This window comes from Rhynchophorus ferrugineus, unplaced genomic scaffold (genome assembly GCF_030347505.1).
Source record: "Rhynchophorus ferrugineus isolate W39M unplaced genomic scaffold, kcgeb_rfMv2 rfM3, whole genome shotgun sequence".
Taxonomy (NCBI): Eukaryota; Metazoa; Arthropoda; class Insecta; order Coleoptera; family Curculionidae; genus Rhynchophorus; species Rhynchophorus ferrugineus.
Window position 1 is genome coordinate 7834327 of NW_027472582.1, and position 22754 is coordinate 7857080.

A 22754-nucleotide genomic window follows, 5' to 3' on the forward strand; every position below is an offset into this window, starting at 1 on the left:
CCTTTAGGGGGTATTCTAATATGTAAATTTGAGAAAACTGATTTTTTTTTCATGTTTTCAAAGTTTAACCTTTCAAGAACATGCCCTTAAGAGGATCTTCCGAAACTAATATCAAACTTTAGGGGATATTCCAATATAGAAACTTGAAAAAATCGAGTCGATATTTAAAAACGAAACTTTAATGGCCTTTAGTCTTTCCAATAAAACAACCAATACACGTCATCAACATCGTCGAACGCAGTGCCAAATTCCGTTTATAAAAACGTAAACTGGGAACATTTTTCTCTATCATTTTACTAATTAGCATTATTCTAGTTAAAAATAGACAGAATAAAGTCTAATGCGTCCGAACATTCTTGAAAATTCTATTTTTCTTGGTATTGGTCTACACCGTTGTCACATGTCAATGTAAATATAATAAAACAATTCTAACCTACAAACTATCGTGGCTGTTTAATTAGCTGTAGTTTCTGTTGTAAGTCCATCAATAAATAAGGTTAAAATAAATTATATTTTATGATGTTATTTTTGTTTCATCATTTTATTTACATTAGTATCAAAATGAACGAGAACTTAAATTTAGTGCGGCAACGTTGCATGATACATTTCGATGACGTTCATTGGCTGTTGGGTTATACTTTTTCGAGATGGGTACTATATGATATGGTACTCAAGCTCTACTATACATTCTTCTGTGAAACAAAAATAAAGCTATAACAAAATTTGTATTTTCATTATTTAAAAAAAATCGAAAATGTCTAAAAGATGATGAAAGTGTTATCGTTCTTTAAACAACCGTAATTTGGTGAAAAAATGTTGATTGATTCTTCATAACTTTGCACGATAGCAGCACTCCTTTAGATTAAGAATCTTCTTTTTCTTGGATTCAAATTACTAGGAAGGTTGTAGCCATTTTTCTGAGACTCTACCTCATCACCGTGTAACTTCCTGATTTTTTTATATTTTGATACTTTTGTCTTTTATGTATTGTTAATTTAAAAAATGGGTAATAAAAATATTGTTTGTTTTTTATTTTACTTAAAAAAAATCGTAAATTTCATCTTGATTCTTCTAGACTAGATAAACGTGTTCATCATTAAAATAAAATAAAATAAAAACTTCTATTCCCCAACCCTACGCCCGTTCCTGTCAATCGTTCAGGTTTCAGATAGCGTCAGAGATAGAAAAGGGGTGAGATTTCCATATAGCTTAATCAATGCCCCCTCTGGCGCCCTCTCCATCCTTCCTCGTCGGTCTCAGCACAACGGTTTATTCCCCACACACATACACACACAAATACATATACATCCGGATAAATTCGATAATCAATAATTATTCTGCCGAGAAATATAAAGAGAGAAAACGGCGATGCAAAGCGCGGATCTCTAGTCGATAATGAATGGGACAAAGGGCGTCAGAGCGAGAGGGAGACGAAACAATATCGTAAGAATATAATCGCCCGACTCGCGCTTCTAGGGAACGATTAGATCAATTGTGTATCGTCGTGGCGAACGTAGCTCACATCGGAACGTTTTTCATTATTATTCATTAGAAAAAAAAACGAAGTTTCCGCGTTTCCTACGCCGCCCCCCCCCCCCCTCCTTCGCCCCTCGGTCGGATATAAGTCATTCCCGGGGCCTACAACCGATAAAATTTTCCACCCTCATTCGCCCGTCAAACTTAAAACTCGTCCAATCATAATAAATTTCCAGTTTGGAAAAATTAAAGTCCCTCCGAAAAGATGTAGAAATAAAACCGTCGTAGTAGGCCATATAATCTGATTAGATAGCATTTGTTTTTGTTTTTTCGTCGTCCCGTCGTCGTCGTCGTCGTTTTTTTTTTTTTCGTTGCGTTTATTCTCCCCTGCCCCCCCGCACGACTCGTCCAAAGACCAACCCCCCTCCCTCCCTCCCGTCGCACTGATCCGCGAGAATTAATTATGACAGATCGGTCGAATGGAGAGAAAAACAAAAGACGGCCGGATTATTCGGGGGAGCGACGCGGTGGTGGAGGGTGGGGGGTTGATAGCGGTTAAGGACGCCGGTTGAGGATGTGCCGGAGAAAAAACAATCCTTTACCGGTCCGGGTTCGGATCCAAGATGGCGCCGGTACGGGATCCCCCGACGTAATTGGGCGCCTCTAAATCTGGAATCTTGGCGGCGAAATTGAAATCGGAATTAATATGCAGCGGGAAGGTGATTGTACACGGGGTTTGCGGCATGATTACTTTGTTGGGGGCCGAGACTACGGGGGTACCCGTCTAACGTAACGCGCCTAGGAAATCGAGGTATCCGGTTACGTCATCAATTAGGTTTTTCTCCCAATATTTGGATGCTAAGTGGATTAGTTTGCGTCGGGGAAACTAGCGCGAGGCCCATGAGGGTCTACCTAACGTGAAAGCGGCGAACTTGTTGACTTACTGACCGTCTATTGGAAATTTCAGGGCAAATCCGCATAAATATTGACAATAATGATCTCGCCTATCAAAAATATTAATTGAAATAATGTGATAATCAATGAAAACAGTAAAATCTTAAATGAAATGGTAAATGATGAAAGTGATAATTTAATACGATAATATTACTCATTAAAAATGTAATTGCAGATAATGGTAAAAAATCATAATATACCTTTAAAGTTTGATATTATATTTTTGTCTATAATAATAAAGTGTTACTTAATGTCATATGGTAACTATTGAAAATGGTAACATTTTGTAAGGATTATATCATTAAAATAACTTAGAATTTCATATATTTTTCCTCCAGTGATTCTGTGAGTGTTAAATGATGAAAGTGGTAATTTAATACGATAATATTACTCATTAAAAATTTAATTACAGATAATGGTAAACAATCATAATATACCTTTAAAGTTTGATATTATATTTTTGTCTATAATAATAAAGTGTTACTTAATGTCATATGGTAACTGTTGAAAATGGTAACATTTTGTAAGGATCATATCAATAAAATAACTTAGAGTTTCATATATTTTTCCTCCAGTGATTCTGTGAGTGTTAAATGATGAAAGTGGTTATTTAATATTCCAAAATAATCGGTTATAATTGTATCTATAGAAGTTGTAAAATAATCATAAAAAAATCAAAGTAGTTCAAAATAATTAAAAATGTTACTTAATATGATACGGAAAATATTGAAAACAGTACTAAAGTGTAAAAATAATGGTAAACAATCATAAAATCTCTTAATATCATATGGTAATTCTTGAAAATGGTAACTGAAAATAGTAATACAATATAATTTAATATAAAGTAATTGATTATATTTGTAACTAAAGTTTTTTTTATTACTTGTTAATATTTTTTTTACAAATTGTCTTTATGATAACTTAAATCTAGGTATATAACTATGAGGACCCATCGGCCCTATCTCAGTCTCTGGTGAAATAGTGTTTATACATGTCACTGCTGTATTATTTATTATATGCACCTCACTACACAACACTACACAAGATCAAATGGTTTGATTCTTTTGAGTATCTGTCCTGTTCTGGTGGAGAATGAGAGATGAGAATGGAGTCTTTCCTCATGCCGCCTTTCTACTCTTGATTTCCTGACTGACTGTGGGTATCTGAAGGTCTTGAGATACGTAATCAGTTCTATAGTATCTGGATGCACCCACAATACCTTTCAGGACTTTGTATATGAAAAATTTGTATTTTTTTTATATTACTCTTTGCAAAACATCCCCATAATTGAACTCCGTATGTCCATATATGTTTCAGTATTTGCTTATATAATAGCAATTTATTATGTACTGATATTTGTGGTTTTCTTCCAATTAACCAGTATATTTTCCTACATTTCAATTCCAGTTCTTTTCTTCTTTATATGTTTTTTCCAACGAAGTTTTGTATCAAGATTCATTCCGAGATATTTAGCGTTGTTGCTATATGGAATGATAGTATTATTTAATGTTATCGGTGCTTGTACGGTCTGTTTATAGGTGAACTGCACTTGTACAGATTTACTTTCATTAATTTTTATTTTCCAAGCTTGTGTCCAATTATTTATATTGTCACTTGTCTGTTGTAATTTTCGTGATATATCACAAGTGTAAAGTAGATAAAGCATTGGTCCCAGTACACTTCCTTGTGGTACACCTGTTTTAGCTTCTTTTATTGTAGAGTAAGCTTCTTCTTGTTTGACTCTAAACATTCTGGTTGTAATGTATGATTTTAATAGTTCGGTGTGTTGTTTTGGTAGCATTTTCTGTAGTGTATGAACAAGACCTTCATGCCAAATCTTATCAAAGGCTTGTGCTACATCTAAGAATATAGCTGAGCATACTTTTACTTTCATAGGCTTTTTCAATCACATCTGCTATTCTGTAGATCTGGTCAATGGTTGAATGCTTATTAGTTAACCCAAACTGGTGTGTTGGTATTAGGTTTTTTCTCTCTATGATTACGCAGCTAAACGATGATTAAATGGATGGTAAATAATAATTAAAAATATTTATTATGTTATGTTTGTAACTAGAGATATTGGTAGAGATAAACATTATTAAAAGCTTCCTTATTATTTTTATTACTATCTAAAAGCGCAAATGGTTAATTAATTATATGATAACCTAATATTAACATAACGTTATGTAGTAAAATTTAAAAAAAACCAAAACCTAAAAAAATCGGTTTAACAGAGTCTATAATATCTTGAAATATGTCTAATTTAAATAATCCTCGGTGTATCGTCCTAATATCATTATCATTAGTCAAGGTGACATGATAATCAATGATAATGGTAACAAATACGATGTTTTAAAGGTTTTAAAGATTCGACTTGATGATGATGACGCTAGTAACCATACCACGCGTTTGTCGTCTTCATACGAAAATTGAATTAATACAGTTTGCCTCGGATTAAATGGATTTTTAGATGACACAATTCTCCAAATGGGGGAGCAATTAGGACCGAATCTTTCGCTGAATTACAAACGCCACTTATTCGACGTCTTCGGCGTCAAGAACCGGTCCCGATACAATTTCTCAAAACCTTCACACACACACACACGTACAAGCGCTCACACCCTAAATTTCCAGCGCCTCCACCATTCCGCCGCCCCACACCCCGTCTTCTTGCCGTTTGTTCCCGCCGAACCCGATTGACTTTTACATTAAACCATCGCAGTCGTCTACCCATTTTACTAATTAGAATATCTCCCCGGTGTATCGTTATTCTTAAGCGATTCCGTATACATCGGCGATGTGTATACATATACACTGATTAAAAAATGGTAGTTGATGGGACGGTGGACTCGAAGAAGCGATTCGATCTTCGAGGGGCGATACCGGCTGCAAGGTGGAGGGGGAGGTGCGGAGGTCCTGATCCAATTTGCATGAATTACGATTTTCCGGGGTAGTGTAGCGGATGAAGAACGCCATAAATTATTTTATAAGTAATTAAAAAATCTATACAAACAAATCTAAACTTATAAATATAGTACTTCATGTGTAACTCTAGAAAGTTATATTCAATTACGAAAACATTAAGGTGTTTTTATGTTTTATATTTTCTATATTATTATAATAATTAATTTTATTTAATATGAAAACGCAACTATGCAAATGGTAATATATAATTGTGAGTAAAATCTTGGGGAGTTCAAGATTATAGAGAGAACAATTGTAATACCAACAGACCTGTTGAACAAATGATGAGATGCATCGGATTACGGGTATCATTGAAAAAATCTATGAAGATTAAAAAGTTTGTTCAAATATATTCTTAAATGTTCAACAAGCCTTCGATAAGATTTGGCACGACGGTCTACTTTATAAGATGAAGCATGCTCTATAATGAAAGAGGCTATAGCAGGTGTACTATAGCACCAATAACAATAAATAATATTATCATTCCATATACCAATAACGCTATCTCGGAGTAACTCTTAATGCAAAACTTCGCTGGAAGGAACGTGTTAAAAAGAAAAAGAAAGAATTCAAATATAGGAAAGTGTAGATTTGTAGGAAGAAAATCGCAATTATCACTATATATTACTATTATACAAGCCCATATTTCGCGATAAGCGACGTGAATAAGTCCATAGCATAAGCATAGTAAGTGTACTTAGATACTATCCTTTCAGATACCATCACAGAAATCAAGAGAATGGCAAAGAGACATAAGGTGAAACTCCATTCTTATTGTAGCACTGAAGTATTGAAAAGTATTGGAGAGGAAGATAGAAGAAGATAAGAAGTATTGGATAACACCAGAACGGGACACATACTCAAAAGAATCAGAATATTTGATTTTGGTTAGTTTAGTGTAGTGAGATGCATTTAATAGAAAAAAAAGCAGCAGTGTTAATACATAAACATTATTACACTAGAGACTAAGATAGGGCCGATGAATCGTCCTAGATACATACCTAGATATAAGATATTATAAAGGCAAATTATAGGTTACTCGGTATTGACTAGTATAATATATATATATATATATATATATATATATATATATATTATATGTTATCATGAAATGGTAATCTTAGAAATGTTACAGTTAGAGTGAGAACAATCCTCAAGTTTTTATCTATTACTTACTACGTATTACTTAAGACAACATAGCGCTCAGAATGTCAAAAAGATAAATGTGTAAGATTGTTAATTATGTTTATAAAATTCTAATAGTTTGATTTATTGGATTATTTTTGGTCGCTCTGGCAGATTTTCGGTCGGTGTTTGATCACATTTCTCGCCTCTGTCTTATTTGGAACATGGAAAAATCTATTGGTTAGAAGAGAAGATGATTGGGATAAGACTTTCAGAGTAGGCGTGACATATATGCAGAACAGCTGTACCGAATCGGGTGTTTTAATTCATTCGTTCAAAGATCGCCTTGGTTCACTTGATTGTAATTACCTAGTAGAAATAAATTAAGTAAAGTGTTGCATTAATTCGTAAGAAAGCTTAGCTGAAATCGTCAGCTGTGAGGCACCAAGGCGCAAACGGAATCTGTAAAGAACAATAAACATTGAACCGACTTCAAAAAATAAAATAGATAAATAAGTTTACGTAGGTATTAAGCTAAATTGTGTGTATATAGTAGAATATAAAATACGTGTAGTAGATAGGTTAAAGTTTTTTGTTTATTTTTATTTAGTTATTACAACGATTATAATGTACATATTTTATTGTAAAACGTTTTTTATTTGCATTAAAAATATAAGTGATTATTTTTTACTTTTTAGTGAGTTCGTTATTTATTTCTTGAAATCGGCTCACAATTTTTTTGTTAAAAATATTTTTTTTTCTTTTTAGTATTAGGTATTTACTCAAATTAAAAGTAAAAGTGCAAACCGTATGAAGAAAAATAGGAACAAAAAACAATGATGAACATTGAAATTGAAAACAATGAAAAACAAAATTTCCAACGAAATTAAAACAAAAAAAGGTTACTGCCCCCGTTGAGAATCGAATCTGCAACCTCTCAGTGTGAGCTCAATGTTCTAACTGTTACACTAATATTTCTACGAGGTCTTATACGCTATAGTTAGTATTTAAAAAACAATTTAAAGGGCTTAAACTAACTACTTCCGATTTTTCGTCACGTCAGTTCATCGCATATCATCAGCATATCATTATACACAAAAATCTGATTATTTTAGATAAAAAATGTGTAAAAATTTTGTACATGCCTTTGAAATTTGTGTATTTCCCTGGATTTTTCGCCCTTCCCGCTTCAGATCCTGATCCTGGACGACCTCGGAAGTGCACTCTTTCGAATAATTTTTTTTTAAATCGGTCCATAATTGATGGAGAAATCGGCGAACCAAAAGATTACTAGGTTTACTAGGGGAGCTCTGGAAGAGTTCTCCAACTGATGATAAAGCTAACAGGAAATTATAGAAAATCGATGAAAAATTAGTTCAATCTCCACGCCACTGTTTCAATTATATCTATCCTAATCCAGGTGGGATTCGCCAAATTTGACGGTTTAATATCCGCTCCCGCTCTGCGGGGAGTACGACTTTTCGATAGGACCGAACCGTCCAACCGTCACCCCTCCCGCCTCCCGACCCCCTGCCACCAGATATCGACACAAAGATACCCGTCAATTTTAAATATAAAATTAGCGGCTTCCAGGTCCCAGGCGGGTTGATTTATCGGGACTGTCGTCGATTTTCGTCTTGATTTGGATTCGGGGACGAAGGGAGGCTGACCGCGCTCTTAGGTCGATAAAAATTTAAATATTCAAAACGGACTGACGGACTGGCGAGGGGCGGGGGGCGCCCGAGGGTTTTAGAGGGGGAGGGGCCGGTTATTAGGCATTCAGAAAGTGGTCGGGCCCGAGGCGGCCGCGGGACGGAGGGGAGGGGGGGGGTCGTAAAAAACATAAACCCTTTCATGGCGATTTCGTGGGGGAGACTATGAAATCAAACATTTTTGGGTTTATCTTAATGAAATTTTCGTACGTGGAACCGTGCGCGCCGAGGCCCTGACAGACTCATTTCCATAATTGATTATAAATATGTGGCGGTGATGTTTTAAAACCCTTCTGCCGCGTCTCGAAGGGGGAACCGACCCAGTGGCGTGGCGGGTCCGGACGGTAGCGGCTGTTTGAGGAGAATCCCAACTGGTAGTCGGTGAACTTCGGTGGTTTCCGCCTGATTTTGCGACGTTGCCATTTATACGCGATCGAGATGTTGGATTTGACCCTGGCATCGGTAGAAGTCTTTTCTTGTAAGGTTAAGAATTTTGTTGATTATGTGGTTTATTTCTTCTTGTACCGTTCATATTTTAATTATAAATGGTAGACAGGAATGGATAAATCGGTGATTTGTGAATATTATCAAAAAAGTTATTAAAACACTTTCACTTTGGATCGATATATGATTCCGTTACGATGGGGACATAATTTTGCAAATGGGATTCAATTCTATACCGCCGGCATGGTTGGCGCAATGGTAAAGGCGACAGGACGGTCTACGTACTCTTACGATAGTCGCGGGTTCGAATCTTGCTTGGGGATGGTCGTGAATTTACGCTTGTGGTTGTTTAATATTTGTGATTGTCCTAGGCTAGAGTGTAAAATCCGATAAGCAAAATGATCCCAACAGTAGGTCCAGTCCACATAAACCCTCGTTGGTGGAAAGGATACTTTTATATATAATTTGTGATTAACTTCTGAATTCAGGATTAATTTATTTATATATTTAATTTATTCTATTTACATTATATTCTTCGGATATACGTATAATTTTCAACGACCGACGACGTTGCCGGATTCTCCAGAACTAGACCCTTGTGGTCCGGACGGGAGCAATGAAATGACGTCGCGAACGTGTGAACCCGCCGCTGTATCGGTAAAGAACAGTCCAAAATCGGAAAGGGAGAAACATTATTATCAATCTATACCGCCACTACGCCTCCTCCTACCCCCGCAGCACCGGCCGCGGGGAGTCCCTTTTCTAAAACATGCAATATTTAGAATAGGTGAAACGAGTGAATGAAAACTCGAACGGAGATGCGGTGGGGGGGGGGGACGAGGTGCTCGACGAGGGGGTTTTAAAATCAATCGATATCAGAACACTTCAAATCTTCGGTGGATATAGAGCACTAATTGTCAGACGTGGGGGAGGGGGAGGAGGCGAGGGGGTGATCCGTCCCGGATGGGGAGACGATACGGGGGATGAATAACGACTGAAGGATGAATGAAGAGGGTAAGAGCCCAAAAGAATTCGAAGGGATAACAGTTAATAATACTTTTTACGTGTGTATGTGTTACGTCATGCTATTGCCCAAATTTCTGGCGATGATAAAACTAGACAAATACAAAATTAATTAATGAACACATGAAGAAACGTTGGAACTATATGGTGGGCGCAAATAATCCTCTAAAACTTTCAAATTCATATGAAGTAGTTTTAATTAGCAACCTTATCGTGCAAAATCGGCGCAGTATATTTTATTTAAAGTATTGTCCATTGATAGACGCTTCTTTTTCCCGTCCTTCGGGAAAATTATGGATTCCAACTCGAAATAACGATGTATTTCTTGGGGTTATCCACGAATGGACCAATTTGTTGGTATCTTCGTAAGAAATGAAGCGTTGCCTAGACAGATCACGACTCATATGCCAGAACAAGTAGTAATCAGAAGGGGCAAGGTCTGGAGAATACGGCGGCTGGGGTAGTGCATTTCACATTAATGTTTCCAAGCATGTTTTCATCCGTTTTTCAATATGTGGTCGAGCATTGTCATGCTGAAAAATAGCATTAGTATGTCTTTACTGGTATTTCGGCCGTTTTTCGCGCAGTGTTCGGCTCAAACGCATCAATTGTAGTCGATAGGGATCCCCAATGATGGTTTCATTAGGTTTCAGCAGCTCCATAGTATAAACACACCAGGTTAATCCCACCAAATACAGAGCATCAGCTTGGAAGCATAGATATTCGGCTCTGGATTATCGTGATGCGTCCATTTTTCATACGATGCAAAAAACTTTTTGGATTTTGCTGTTGAAAGAGCGTTTGCCACGTGACCAAACGCCTTTTAATGTTGGAAATCAATTGGAGATCGTCTATTGTGTTGCTCCCAAGAATTTCGCATATTCTTCTTGAGTTTTACTCGGATCATCATCAAGTTATGCCTACAAATCTTGGTCTTCCGTTTTTTTTTGACTGTTGAGAACGCTCTTTATCTTCGGTGTCAAAATCATAATTTTAAAATGTCGAAACCATTATTCACATGTTGTAATTGATGTAGCATTGGTACTGTCAGCTTCATACAACATTCGATGACCGTCAGCCTCCATTTGTGATTTACTGGTTACAAGTTCTGGGTTTGAAAAGTGCTACATGAAGCACCATCTGTTGTAAATCTTTTTAAATTAATCTATGGGCCAATACATATATGTGATAACGGATTAAAATCAAAGAAATAATAGCATCAACCATAATAGTTTTCGGCTGATAGCTATACGAAAAGGATGTTAATACAATTTTTTTAAATTCCACGCTGTATCGCTGGTGGAAAACTTGTTCCGAACGATGTTCCACCCGACTAAGTCGGTTAAAAGCGTCCGACCATTCGTTCGGAATTAAAATACCATCAAAAATATATAACTTGGGGGACGACGTTATTCTTCATCGGAGGAAAAAAAGTCACACACTAGAGGTATTCGCTAATATCGAATGTTCAAGTGTAGCGGTGGCTTCGGCGCTATTGTTGTCAGTCAACTAACCGTTGCGAAAGCAATTTCTTGGTCTGACAAGTGTACACGCGGAGCAGACGAAGACGGGACGCTCCGGCCTCGCCGTCGTCGGACAAAGAGGGACTGCGTAATTGATCGTCAATCGACAATAGTCCGACACAAAGTTATTTAATACAGTATTTCGGGCTGTTATTGTTATATTTCGACTGGGTTTGAGGTTGTGGAGTCTTGAAATTGCCTAGGAACAATAGTACATTAAAAAATAACGCGAAATATTTCATGAAAACCGTAGTAATGTTGTAAAATATATGGTTTTATTACATTATTCATACTTGATGACGATATTAACAACTGACGCAAGTAATGAACACGTATAAGCATTTAAACATCAAGTAGGATATTATCATATAAAATCGCCAATTATTCTTGCCACTAATTTCATAAAATATTCAAAATTCCTCACAGAAAAAAAACCCTTAAAATTAATTCACTTTTTTAGTAGAATTTTTAAACTATTTATTGGAATATTCAGGATATATTAATATTTCGGGCTGCGAAATATTACCTGAATGATATAGGAAGACCCAATCAAAAAGGATGATTCAGAACGAGAGAAAAAAAAATCGGTGAAATTGTTGGTTTTTTTATGAAGCGGAATAATTCGTGTTATTGGCGAAATAATACATGTGTGTTGGCCCATATTTTGACGGTCTATTGGGTCGCGTAAGGACCATTTCGAAAGAGTGACACGAACACCGTACCAAACCGGATTTACACGAAGGCTCACGACCTTGACAATTATAAATTATTACCCGACAAGAAATATCAAATTTAATCATTTCCTCTCCAACCGACTCCTCGCCCGAACCGAAACCCTGTCCGTTTTTACGATTCCAACAAATGTGTTTTGATATTTCATTCTTTACGGCCTTCCTTCTTCTTTTTTTTCGAACTCCACCTTGGCCATCGCGATTGAGCATTAACATCAATTCGGTTATTTATCGGGTACTAAAAATCGATCGTATCGATATCACCTGGCTATTTGTCTACGGACCCGCGGAGGAAACTGGTTTCCTTTTTTAAAACCGTCATTCATCGTAACATGTTTATTATTCAGCGTTTCTTTTCTTCGCGTTTTTGTTAAATTTCGTACTCCCCGAAGTGGTTTCATTCTTATGCGTATAATGTCGTTATTGTTCATGTCACACGAAAAAGTGATTAAAACAAGTTATAGATATTTTAATGGGGAACCAAAAAGCTCTATAGGATTTCTTCTTCGGACTTGTAGTTTTTGAGTTAAGGCCCTTTCAATTTAAGTTTGCGCATTCACCAATTTAATGCAATAACTGCGTATGTAACTATCTAATTGGCTATTTGTTTACGGACCCGCGGAGGAAGCTGGTTTCCCTTTTTAAAGCCCTCATTTATCATAACAAGTTTATCATTCAGTGATTCTTTTCTTTGCGCTCTTTTTAAATTTCGTATTCTCCGAAATGGTTTCATTCTTATGCATATAATGTCGTTATTATTCGTGTCACACGAAAAAGTGACTAAAACAAGTCATAGATATTTTAATGGGGAACAAAAAAGCTCTATAGGATTTCCTCTTCGGACTTGTAGTTTTTGAGTTAAGGCCCTTTCAATTCAAGTTTTCGCATTCACCAATTTAATGCAATAACTGCGTATATAACTATGTAACTGGCTATTTGTTTACGGACCCGCGGAGGAAACTGGTTTCCCTTTTTAAAGCCGTCATTTATCATAACAAGTTTATCATCCAGCGTTTCTTTTCTTTGCGCTTTTTTTAAATTTCGTATTCTCCGAAATGGTTTCATTCTTATGCGTATAATGTCGTTATTGTTCATGTCACACGAAAAAGTGATTAAAACAAGTTATAGATATTTTAATGGGGAACCAAAAAGCTCTATAGGATTTCTTCTTCGGACTTGTAGTTTTTGAGTTAAGGCCCTTTCAATTTAAGTTTTCGCATTCACCAATTTAACGCAATAACTGCGTATGTAACTATCTAATTGGCTATTTGTTTACGGACCCGCGGAGGAAGCTGGTTTCAATTTTTAAAGCCCTCATTTATCATAACAAGTTTATCATTCAGCGTTTCTTTTCTTTACGCATTTTTTAAATTTCGTATTCTCCGAAATGGTTTCATTTTAATGCATATAATGTCGTTATTGTAGATATAACAGGAAAAAATAATGAAAGCAAGTTATAGATATTTTAATACGGGACAAAAAAGCTCCATCTGATTTTTTTGTCGGGTTTGTAGTTTTTGAGTTAGATGTCTTTGAATTTAAGTTGGCGCATCCACCATTTCTACTAATGCGTATATAACTTTGTCACTTTGTAGTTGTATATTTAATTAGGAAAAATCTTTATAGGATTTTTTATCAATCAAGCTTACAATGTTTCAAATACGACGTAAAATTTGACCATTTCTATGACTATTATTGCTTTTTAGACAACGCTTTCTCTAGTTTATATTGATGCAGTTAATTTTATGCGAAAGCTGAATATTTATAGTTCAATAAAAGTTATAGAGTATTGAACTTGATAATAATAAACCTCGAGATAAGACGCTTTAAATCTAATAATGCCCTTTGTTAAAATTTGGCGTTTCCGCCACTTTATCTTAACTCGCCACCACGGCCAACTTAAAAGAAAATGCAGGACTTACCGCATCAGGAGAGACGACAATTAGGTATTGTTGCGCTCAAAACCGTACACTAAGCACAAACCATCGATATTTTTTGCATCAAATTCGAACATTTATTTTCTCCGTATGATAACCCGAAATAATATTATTTTTCTAAAATTCTGCTTCTATCAGTGTTAGCCGGCGATAACAGGCCGCTGATTATTTGGCCTTCGGTTATTAGTTGCAAAAAAAAATCAACTGCCGCTCTTCGTGTATACGGTGGCTCAGAATATCACGTGGAAATTTTTTCCGAATTCGAAAATGGTTCTGTCTATTTCCCCCCAGAAATCGTAACCGTGAGCCTGGGGAAATGGGAACATCCGTCGTGATTTTTTGGCGGACTCATCCTCGATACCTGCCCGGCGCGACGCCGTCGGTATTTTCAACGCTCACTCTGTAAAAGCGATAATCGAAATGTCAATATTAATTGCACGATTTTAATGAACTTTAAGTAATTAATATTTTTGCTATATAGATTAAAAGGTTAACAATAACGCCTAACATATAAAATTGTATAATGATTGCGCATTAATATAAACAATAACACGAATTATTTTGAGACCAATCGATAGTGTTTTTTTTGTTGTTTTTCTCATCGACATTCAACTTTTGCGGAAAAAGAAAATAGGTTAATCATGACATCTTTTCAATTGAGTTAATTGACTTTAGATTAGAAATTATCAAAAATATTTCTTACTTGTCACGATCCCAATTTTTTACTTCATTGATTTACAATTTTTTAAAATTTATCATCAATATGGCTTTTTAAAATAAATATTGACGCAAAAAGCTCTAATAGTCCTATTACTGCAAATAGAAATATATTTTTTATTATTACACCATCCTGATTTTTACCTCGTTGATATAGATTTTTTATTTTGTTCTAATTATTTTTTAATTAATTCTCAGTTCTCAGTCTTTTAACTGTTGATTCTTGGAATCAAGATAATGTTTTAAGATTCATCATTTCCCGATTTTGCTTTAGGCGATCCCGATTTTTTACATCACTGATTTGTCACTTTCCTTTATCGACAATATTCTTTATCCAATAGCCTTTTTAAAAATATCTTTATGCAAGGAGCTCTAATTTTCTCATTACTGCATATATTAAAACATATTTTTATTATTACATCATCTTGATTTTTACCTCGTTATGTAGTTCTTCATATTTATCTTGTTCTTGGCAAATACTTTTTATATTTCAATTATCCCTGACTTGGTCTTTCAATTGTTGATTATAAACGGTAAAATGCACCAAAAACAAAACGGATAAACCGCCTTCATTATTGTAAATGGAATATGTTGGCAGTTTCACTTTGAGCACTCCCTATTTTTACCTCGTTGGTATATATTTTTTGTTAGTAATAAATATAAAACAGTTTTTATGGTATTTTGTGTACATTTTGTGGTAATATCAATTTAACAAATATGAAAGTGATTGTCTAGATTGATCCAAGTTAAAATTTTGATACAACAGAGTAGTAAAATTATTTTTATTTGCGAAGGCTGAAAAACGTTTGTTTCAGTTCTGGATGTTTGATAGACGATTAAAAGGCCGAACAGCAAGAAACTGAATCGTACGATAAGGCGGTATCGTATACAGTCGATACGTTATTTCCGTTTCCGACAAAAATCCCTCCGCATAGCCGGCCTGATAACTGGGCCAGTCGAAGTTCAATGGCTCGCAGCGCGATTGATTGTGGAATAATTATTGCTGAAAAGACTGTGATAATAAAAAAACGATACAAAGTTACCAAGTCTTATCGGAGCTGCGCTGTTTGGGTTTTAACCCACACATCGGCTCGTTTCATATATACTACTGCAGCATATGCACGGGTTGCAGTATTTTTATTTCTCACTTCCTTCATTCACAAATACTTTGTATTAATCGTTACTGTTCTATATTTCCCACGAAATGAAATCCCATCCCTATTTTTACCTCGGTGATTTTTTTAAGTTAACTTAATATTAAATTTAAAAATTATCCATCCCGATTTTTTACCTCGTTGATTTTTTTGTTTTTATTTTTTACCTCAATTTAAGTTGACAAAATGAACATTCCGTTTTTTTTCGAACAATTTCTTTTTAGTTATATATCAAAGGTCTAAAGCAACCACAGACCAAAAGGCGACAGATGGAAAAAAATCGTCGGGTTCCCGCGAAAGAAAAGTGATTTTCCCCTGGATTTTCCCGATGCCACGCGGAATCACCGATCTAATGCCGGCAAATCTTCCGCAATACCTCCTTAAAAGGATTACATCGTCCTTAATCGGTTTACCAGGGAGGAGTTGCTTCTTCGAGAACACGTCTTTATTTTATCGATCGGCTCTTTTATTGTTTATTTTAATCTGCTTCCGATCGGAGCTCGGAACGCTTCGAAAACCATGTCAGACAACAAGGTTTGATCGAAATCGCACCATCCCAGTTTTTTATCTCGTTGGTTTTTTTCTTCTATTTTTTTTTATTCCCAATAACTTGAAAATGGTGCATGGTTGTTTCTATTAATATACTCATTGGATTTTTTTTAAACAGGTTTTTAGTGATTTGTTTAGATGTAACATATATAAAATCCAATATTATAGATTTTTTAATAATAACAAACCATTTTCTGAGGCTCACTTTTATCTCGTTTTGTTAGAGTTGTTTTACATATTTATTGGGTGTTAATTTTAATAATCTTTAAGCAATATTTTCAGATGCAATAAATTGTGATAATTATTAAATAAAATACATATATTTTCGAAAAAAGGTATGAAAACTTGAAAATAGAATTTTCTCTTCATCTAAATAGTTTACTACAGTTTTCATACGAGTTGTATTTTGATAATATCTGTCATTTTTATTAGATTTAAATTATTTGTTTAAACATGAAAACGAAAGAAAATTGTTGTGGCCCGTAACCAAGTTCAACATTGATATCAACAGAAGTTGTTCAGTCTACATTAGAATCTTCAAAAATAATTAGAAGCACTATAACTTCAACTTCAACTTCAAGCAGATAGGAATAAGCAAGCAATATAAGTGTATATGTGGTAATAATAATTTTTATTCTTGTTCCAGAAGCTAGAACCAAATGGTCTTTTGCTGATATCGCTTTAGGCTCGGGATGGTGGAGGGTTTTGCGGACGACAGTGACCCTGGTTTACGACTGCGATTATCGTAGTTGGTTATCTACGGAGGATTTCATCAAGATGTTGTCGTGTTCTAAGGCGCCTAGGGAGAATCTTACACTCTCTCTTCACGAACGGGATGCCTGATTCGAGGTGTGTGTTGACGTTCCTCAGAGACGTACCTATACCACACCTGTACTCCGTAGAGGCAGACTGGGCGGACCAGCATTTTATATAGAGTCGCTTTCTGGGGGATTGGGAGTTTACTTTTTCTATAGAGGAGTGGGAGACCGTTGAGTATCTGTGTCGGGGTTTTTATAGGTTCAGCTCCATCCTTGGACCCTTGATTGAGGGCGGGACTTGAATATTTCCTCTTTTAGTGTTGGGAATTCCATAATTGTGTCAAAACCTTTTGTTTCCTGGGGAGTACCATACTATAAAGACCAATTAAGATTGTTGTTATCGCTATATATTCTCATACAGGATGGATGCTCACATATGTAATGTGTCACAGTGACTATAAAAATAAAATCTGTGGTAAAATCATCATCAGGACGACGTATGTTTCGGAAAAACGTCCTGTGCCTTTGCCGTACGTTCTGCTAATTGTCGCACTCGGCTACGATTTAAGAAAGTAACTGGCGTACGAAGCGAACGATAAGGATTTGAATTACGACGCAGTGCGTTCGGGATCTACGGGCGCCGCCACCACGGTATTCGGCATAAATAAGCGTCCGCGTACGCGTTATACGTCGCATCGAAAAGCGCCACGGCCCTTTTACTTTATAATTTACGATAGGCCCCAAACTATTTAGCCTATTCGCTTAGAAAGCTCGCCCTATCACTCGTGCAGATCTCCGCTATTAAATTATTCGAAATATAGTGGAAGTTTATAATATTATTGCATGCGAGACCAAATAAAATCGCCGAAGAAAATAAATAAAATGGCGGCGCCCGGGGCACCGATCGCGACTCGCATCTGGTCGGCGAGGCGGAGGCGCGGGACGAGGGGGTGGGGAGGCCACCCGTCCCGTACTTTAACCGCCCCTTTTTCATACCGCCGTCTACCGAAAACAAACGCCCGAAATAAACCACGAATATTACATGATTTAACAAATAACCGTTTGTCAGTCCAGTTTCTTACCTCGAGGAATCGTCAAGATAAAAAACGAATAACGATAAATTCATGAAATACGTCTTTAATTCGCATAAAATCGACTCAAAACTGCCTGTAAACCAATAATTGATACATCCCATTTCTTACTTCGAAAAACCATCAAGGTATAAATTAGGATGTATCACGAGAACTATAAAACACGAATATTAGGCAGCTTAACAAATAATCGCTTATCAGTCCTGTTTCTTAACTCGAGGAATTGTCGAGGCAAAAAACTGGATCTAATCACATGGAGACTATCAAGGTACAAGTAGGAGGTATCACTAGAACTATAAAACACAAATATTAAGACAACTTAACAAATAACCGTTAACTATTCCCGTTTTTTACCTCGAGGTATTGTCGAGGTAAAAAACTAGGACGCATCATATAACTAAACATACAGAATAAACAATATTCCATCGTGTAATATATAAAATTGTTTTCAGTTCACACACAATTTATAAAATCATTGAGGTTAAAAATGGAATGTTCAGGACGAATCACAAAATAAAACACGATTTGGATCATTTATCCGTCCTGTTTCTTACTTCGACCAATTCGCGAAGCGAGAATGGGACTTATCAGAAAGATATTAATTCAAAATAAACGATGAACGTTTTACTTTGTAACAATACACTAGGAAAGCATAGTTTAAAGTCTCATAAAAATCTGGTAAGTACGCTTTAAGTAAATTAATATGTGTTGCGTTTGATGTCGTAAAAATCGAGGAGGGAAATCTGGAAGTATCAATTAAACTTTTACAGTTTCGATGGGAGCGTAAATATTGTCGAGACGCCCTGCTTTTATGTCGAATTAACGAGAACCGAACACTCGAGCCGGCAACACCGCATTGATCTATTTCCCGAGATTATATCAATATTTATTCCTCTTTTAACACTTCTTTATATTGTCAGCTGTTTGCTTTCTCATCAGCTATTAATTGCCTAATTACTAAATGTGCTGGTAGCGCCCGACTCCCATTAGCGGCTCTATTTACTCGTCTCTTTCTAGATTATTTTATGTGAAAAAGCGTAGTTCTGTTTGTTGTTTGTTGTTGTTGTTTTTTCACTTCGACGCCGTCGTCGCTCACCTTTTATTAAGCCTCCCCGCGCACTCGTCGCCCCTTCCTCCTCTTCTTCTTCTTCGCCTCATCCTCCTCACTCTTCTATTCGTTTCGTCTTCGCTCGATAGCAATTAAAATCTTGTATAAACACGGCGTGTAAAACGCGAAATTTTAACTTCGACTGAATTCGAAGGCTCATTAAAATACGCATAACGAACACTAACCAATAAAATACCCGAGTAATTAAAAGGAATCATATCTCGCATCGAGCCAGACAGGAAAAAAGAAGAAGAAACGCCGCGGAGGAAGAACGACGGAGCCTGTTCGACAGAGAGAGGGAAAGAACGAAAGAATAATATGACTTGTAAATGCACATTACTTAGAAAAAAACCCATCCTTGCAGAAATGCGAAATATTATACCGATAGGAATGGGGAAGTGTATCGATCGAGTATCGATATAGAGCAAAATCGTGTTTCTACACGTTTTTCATCGATTACCGGTTCCTTGTCGTATCAACCCGACCGAACTACACGATTTCAACATATTAAACTGATAATTATCGGGGCCGTCAATCGATAGTCTGAAACGGTCACGACGCGAAATAAAAACTTTAATTATTTTCCGATACGTCAAATTTATGTCAGCTAATCACGTGATAATTCCGTCCCCTCTGACCCCTTCCAGGTACCTGATACCGATCAATTACCAATAAAAACGCGTGTTTTTTTCCTCTAGGCCTTATCGAAAATAAAAAAAAAAAGGAAAAATTATCGAACCATCGAGGTAAAAAATCGGGACGGAGCGGGGTTTTCTTTGATACACGCGCGATCGAGGGGAGTCGAAGGGTGGTCCTTTCAACGGTTAGGTTGGAGTGTTTAGCTCGAGGCAATCAACAGGCGCGGAGCTAGAAACGGCGCGTCGGTGTGCTACGTCCCGCGTTTTTTCAGCTCGCCGGTCGGAGTTTCCCCATTATATTATTTTGTGATTTGCGTGTCGGTGAGCCCTCCCCTTTATAGCGTTCCTTTTTTGTTTTTCGATACGTTTAGATCTCGTTTAATGCCTTTTGACAATAATATTCAATATAAGTTCGGGCCACAAGAGAAACGAACAATAAAGAAAAAACACAAAGAGATATCGTGCTTGACGGATATCTGTCACTTCGAGGTACAATAATGAACTAGTCCCGGCGAATTAGACGGTGATTTCGATGCCCGGATCGAGCGCGACGCTGGCCGCGGCAAGGTTTCGTCCACAGTGTGCGTATGTGTGTTTAGGACGGCGCATTTCGGCTAATGTCATTATAGTAAAGTAAAGGGGCTGTTTTTAATGAAGGCCGAAACCCTTAGGGAGTTATTAATGTACTTTTTTTAGGTTATTAATTATAAGCGATATGTGGCAGATGTCAGGATGGGGGCTCCACGACCCGCGTGGGTATATTAACATCGGCCGTGGACCACAAGATTATATAATTTCACGAAAAATTTCGACAGTCACGCCTATCAACACTCTTATTGTCGATCATATTTTTAAAATCGACGAAAACAATGACGCGTCCCGGTTTTTTATTTCGATGAAAAATAATCGAGCCAAAAAAGTGCAAAAGTGGGAAGTAGCAATTTAAAATAAAAATTAAATATAAATTAAATAATGGTATACATCAGTACCTATTTTCTAAATTAAAATAAAATTAAACCATTAAAGTTAAGAATACTTATACACTGTGCAATTTCGTATGGTTTGGTTCGTTTCACTATTCTGATTTCCTGCCTGTTGTCCTATAGCTGAATTGCTTCCACGTTGCTGTGATTTAGTTGCTTAACTAAGTGTTTTAAAGCTAAGCCTAGGATAACTTCGTAAATTCATTTGATTTCGATGTCATCGTGCAGAACTTTGTGTTGGCAGCGTTGGATTACTAGTTGCTTTGATGTTTTAGTGCAACCCCATATTTACACTATATAGGTCCAAATTGGCTGGCTTTATGATTATCCGATATACCAATCTCTTTGATTTTATCTCCAGTTGACAATATTGAAGTAAGCAAACCAGTTTTATCGCGTACATCATCAATACAGATAGTGATACGTCCTAGTTTCTTACATCGAAGAATCATAGAGTTGAGAAATTCGGACGGATCACTCTCATATTTTTTTCGACGCGATTTCGACTTTTACCCGTTAACAATCCACGTCGGTCTCTTCATGCACTTCATCGACATGTTTACGAGTCATTCTCGTCGATAAATTAGTCTAATATAGTCGGTGGAAACATGCACTCGCAAACACACACGGTCGAAATCGACGTCTGAACCGTACGAGAGCCGGGCGTTATTTTTAAAAAATGTTCCTAAGTAAAAAGCGACAGTGAGTCGTAAAAATCTTTTTTCGAACATGGCTTTATCGCTGTTTGTCTTTAGAGTTTTCGACGCGTGATGACGACCGTCCAACCGTTTATTACCTGTAATGTCAGGACAATTTCATCGTTCCGATAATGTTGACAAATGTTTGGGTGTCGCGGGGATATTTTTAACCTTTAATGGACCCAACATCCATTCCGTTTGTCTTGTTGTCGAATACGTTTGAATGTTCGAGAAAAATGAACACAATTATATACTAAACTGGGCCAAAAATAACTGACAATCTAGTAATAAGACTAATTACTTTTCATTTATTATAATCGGTAAACAAAAACATCATATATATTGTATATATCAGCATCCATTTCGATACTAGCTTCAATTGAGAACACTACGTTAGACAAATAGCCTAGCATATCAGACTAAAAATCACAGAACAGTGCTAGCTTAGCCGGAAAATAAGTCTTACTTTACTTAAAATCAGAGATTGTTTTATTAGTCAATCATAAAGTCTATTTGGACTTAACACAAACGCTGCAAACAAACTTTTTCAATTAAATATCAATGCTTATCGCTATGTAGCCAATGAAGAACTGCATGGCGACCTCAAAATCTAATAAATATACGAAGTTATCAAAGATTTTGTCTTAAGAGAACTGAAAGAGAGATTAAAACTGCAGCGAACCAAACTACATAAACTTTTATGGTGTATAAGTGCTTTAATTTAAATTTGGGAAATATGTAGGGATGCATATCGCTACATACATTATCCAGCACTCGTCTTGCTTGTGTATTGATGCAAGTGGAAGAATGAATTAAATGAAACATGTTAGATGTAATAAAATTCTTCTATAAGAGCTGTTCTTCACTAATAATTTAACATCTTTTTAGAATGAGTTATAATCTAGTTTAGGAACCTTACCCTTTTGTCTTTGGCTGCAATTTCGGACTCATGGCTCTGCCTGTCCATGTTTGAGGTGTCTTTATTCTCGCAGTTGTTGGCCGCATTGTTCGTCGATAGTTGCTCTTTGAGCGTTGTTACTTCCTTTTCCGCCAGGGTCGCTCGCTGTAAAACAAATGAAAAAAAAACGTATTAGAGTTATACGTGAGATCATACCAGAAGGAAAAAAGCCAATATCGGCATTATAGTCTCCCCCTGGCATCAAAGAAAG

The 22754-nt window shown here is 36.3% G+C and overlaps 1 protein-coding gene across 8 annotated transcripts in view; it reads right to left on the reverse strand.

Moving 5' to 3' along the window:
* cut (homeobox protein, cut) overlaps positions 1-22754 on the reverse strand; it is a 94337-nt gene that overhangs the window by 24027 nt on the left and 47556 nt on the right. For 5 of the 8 annotated variants that reach the window (XM_076400284.1, XM_076400288.1, XM_076400287.1 and 2 more), the window contains exon 2: positions 22505-22648. In XM_076400284.1, coding sequence (XP_076256399.1) covers positions 22505-22648 — 144 coding nt within the window. Of the gene's footprint in view, positions 1-13874; positions 13995-22504; positions 22649-22754 lie in introns of those variants that run through there. The other 3 variants (XM_076400293.1, XM_076400291.1, XM_076400292.1) reach the window with 3 other exon arrangements.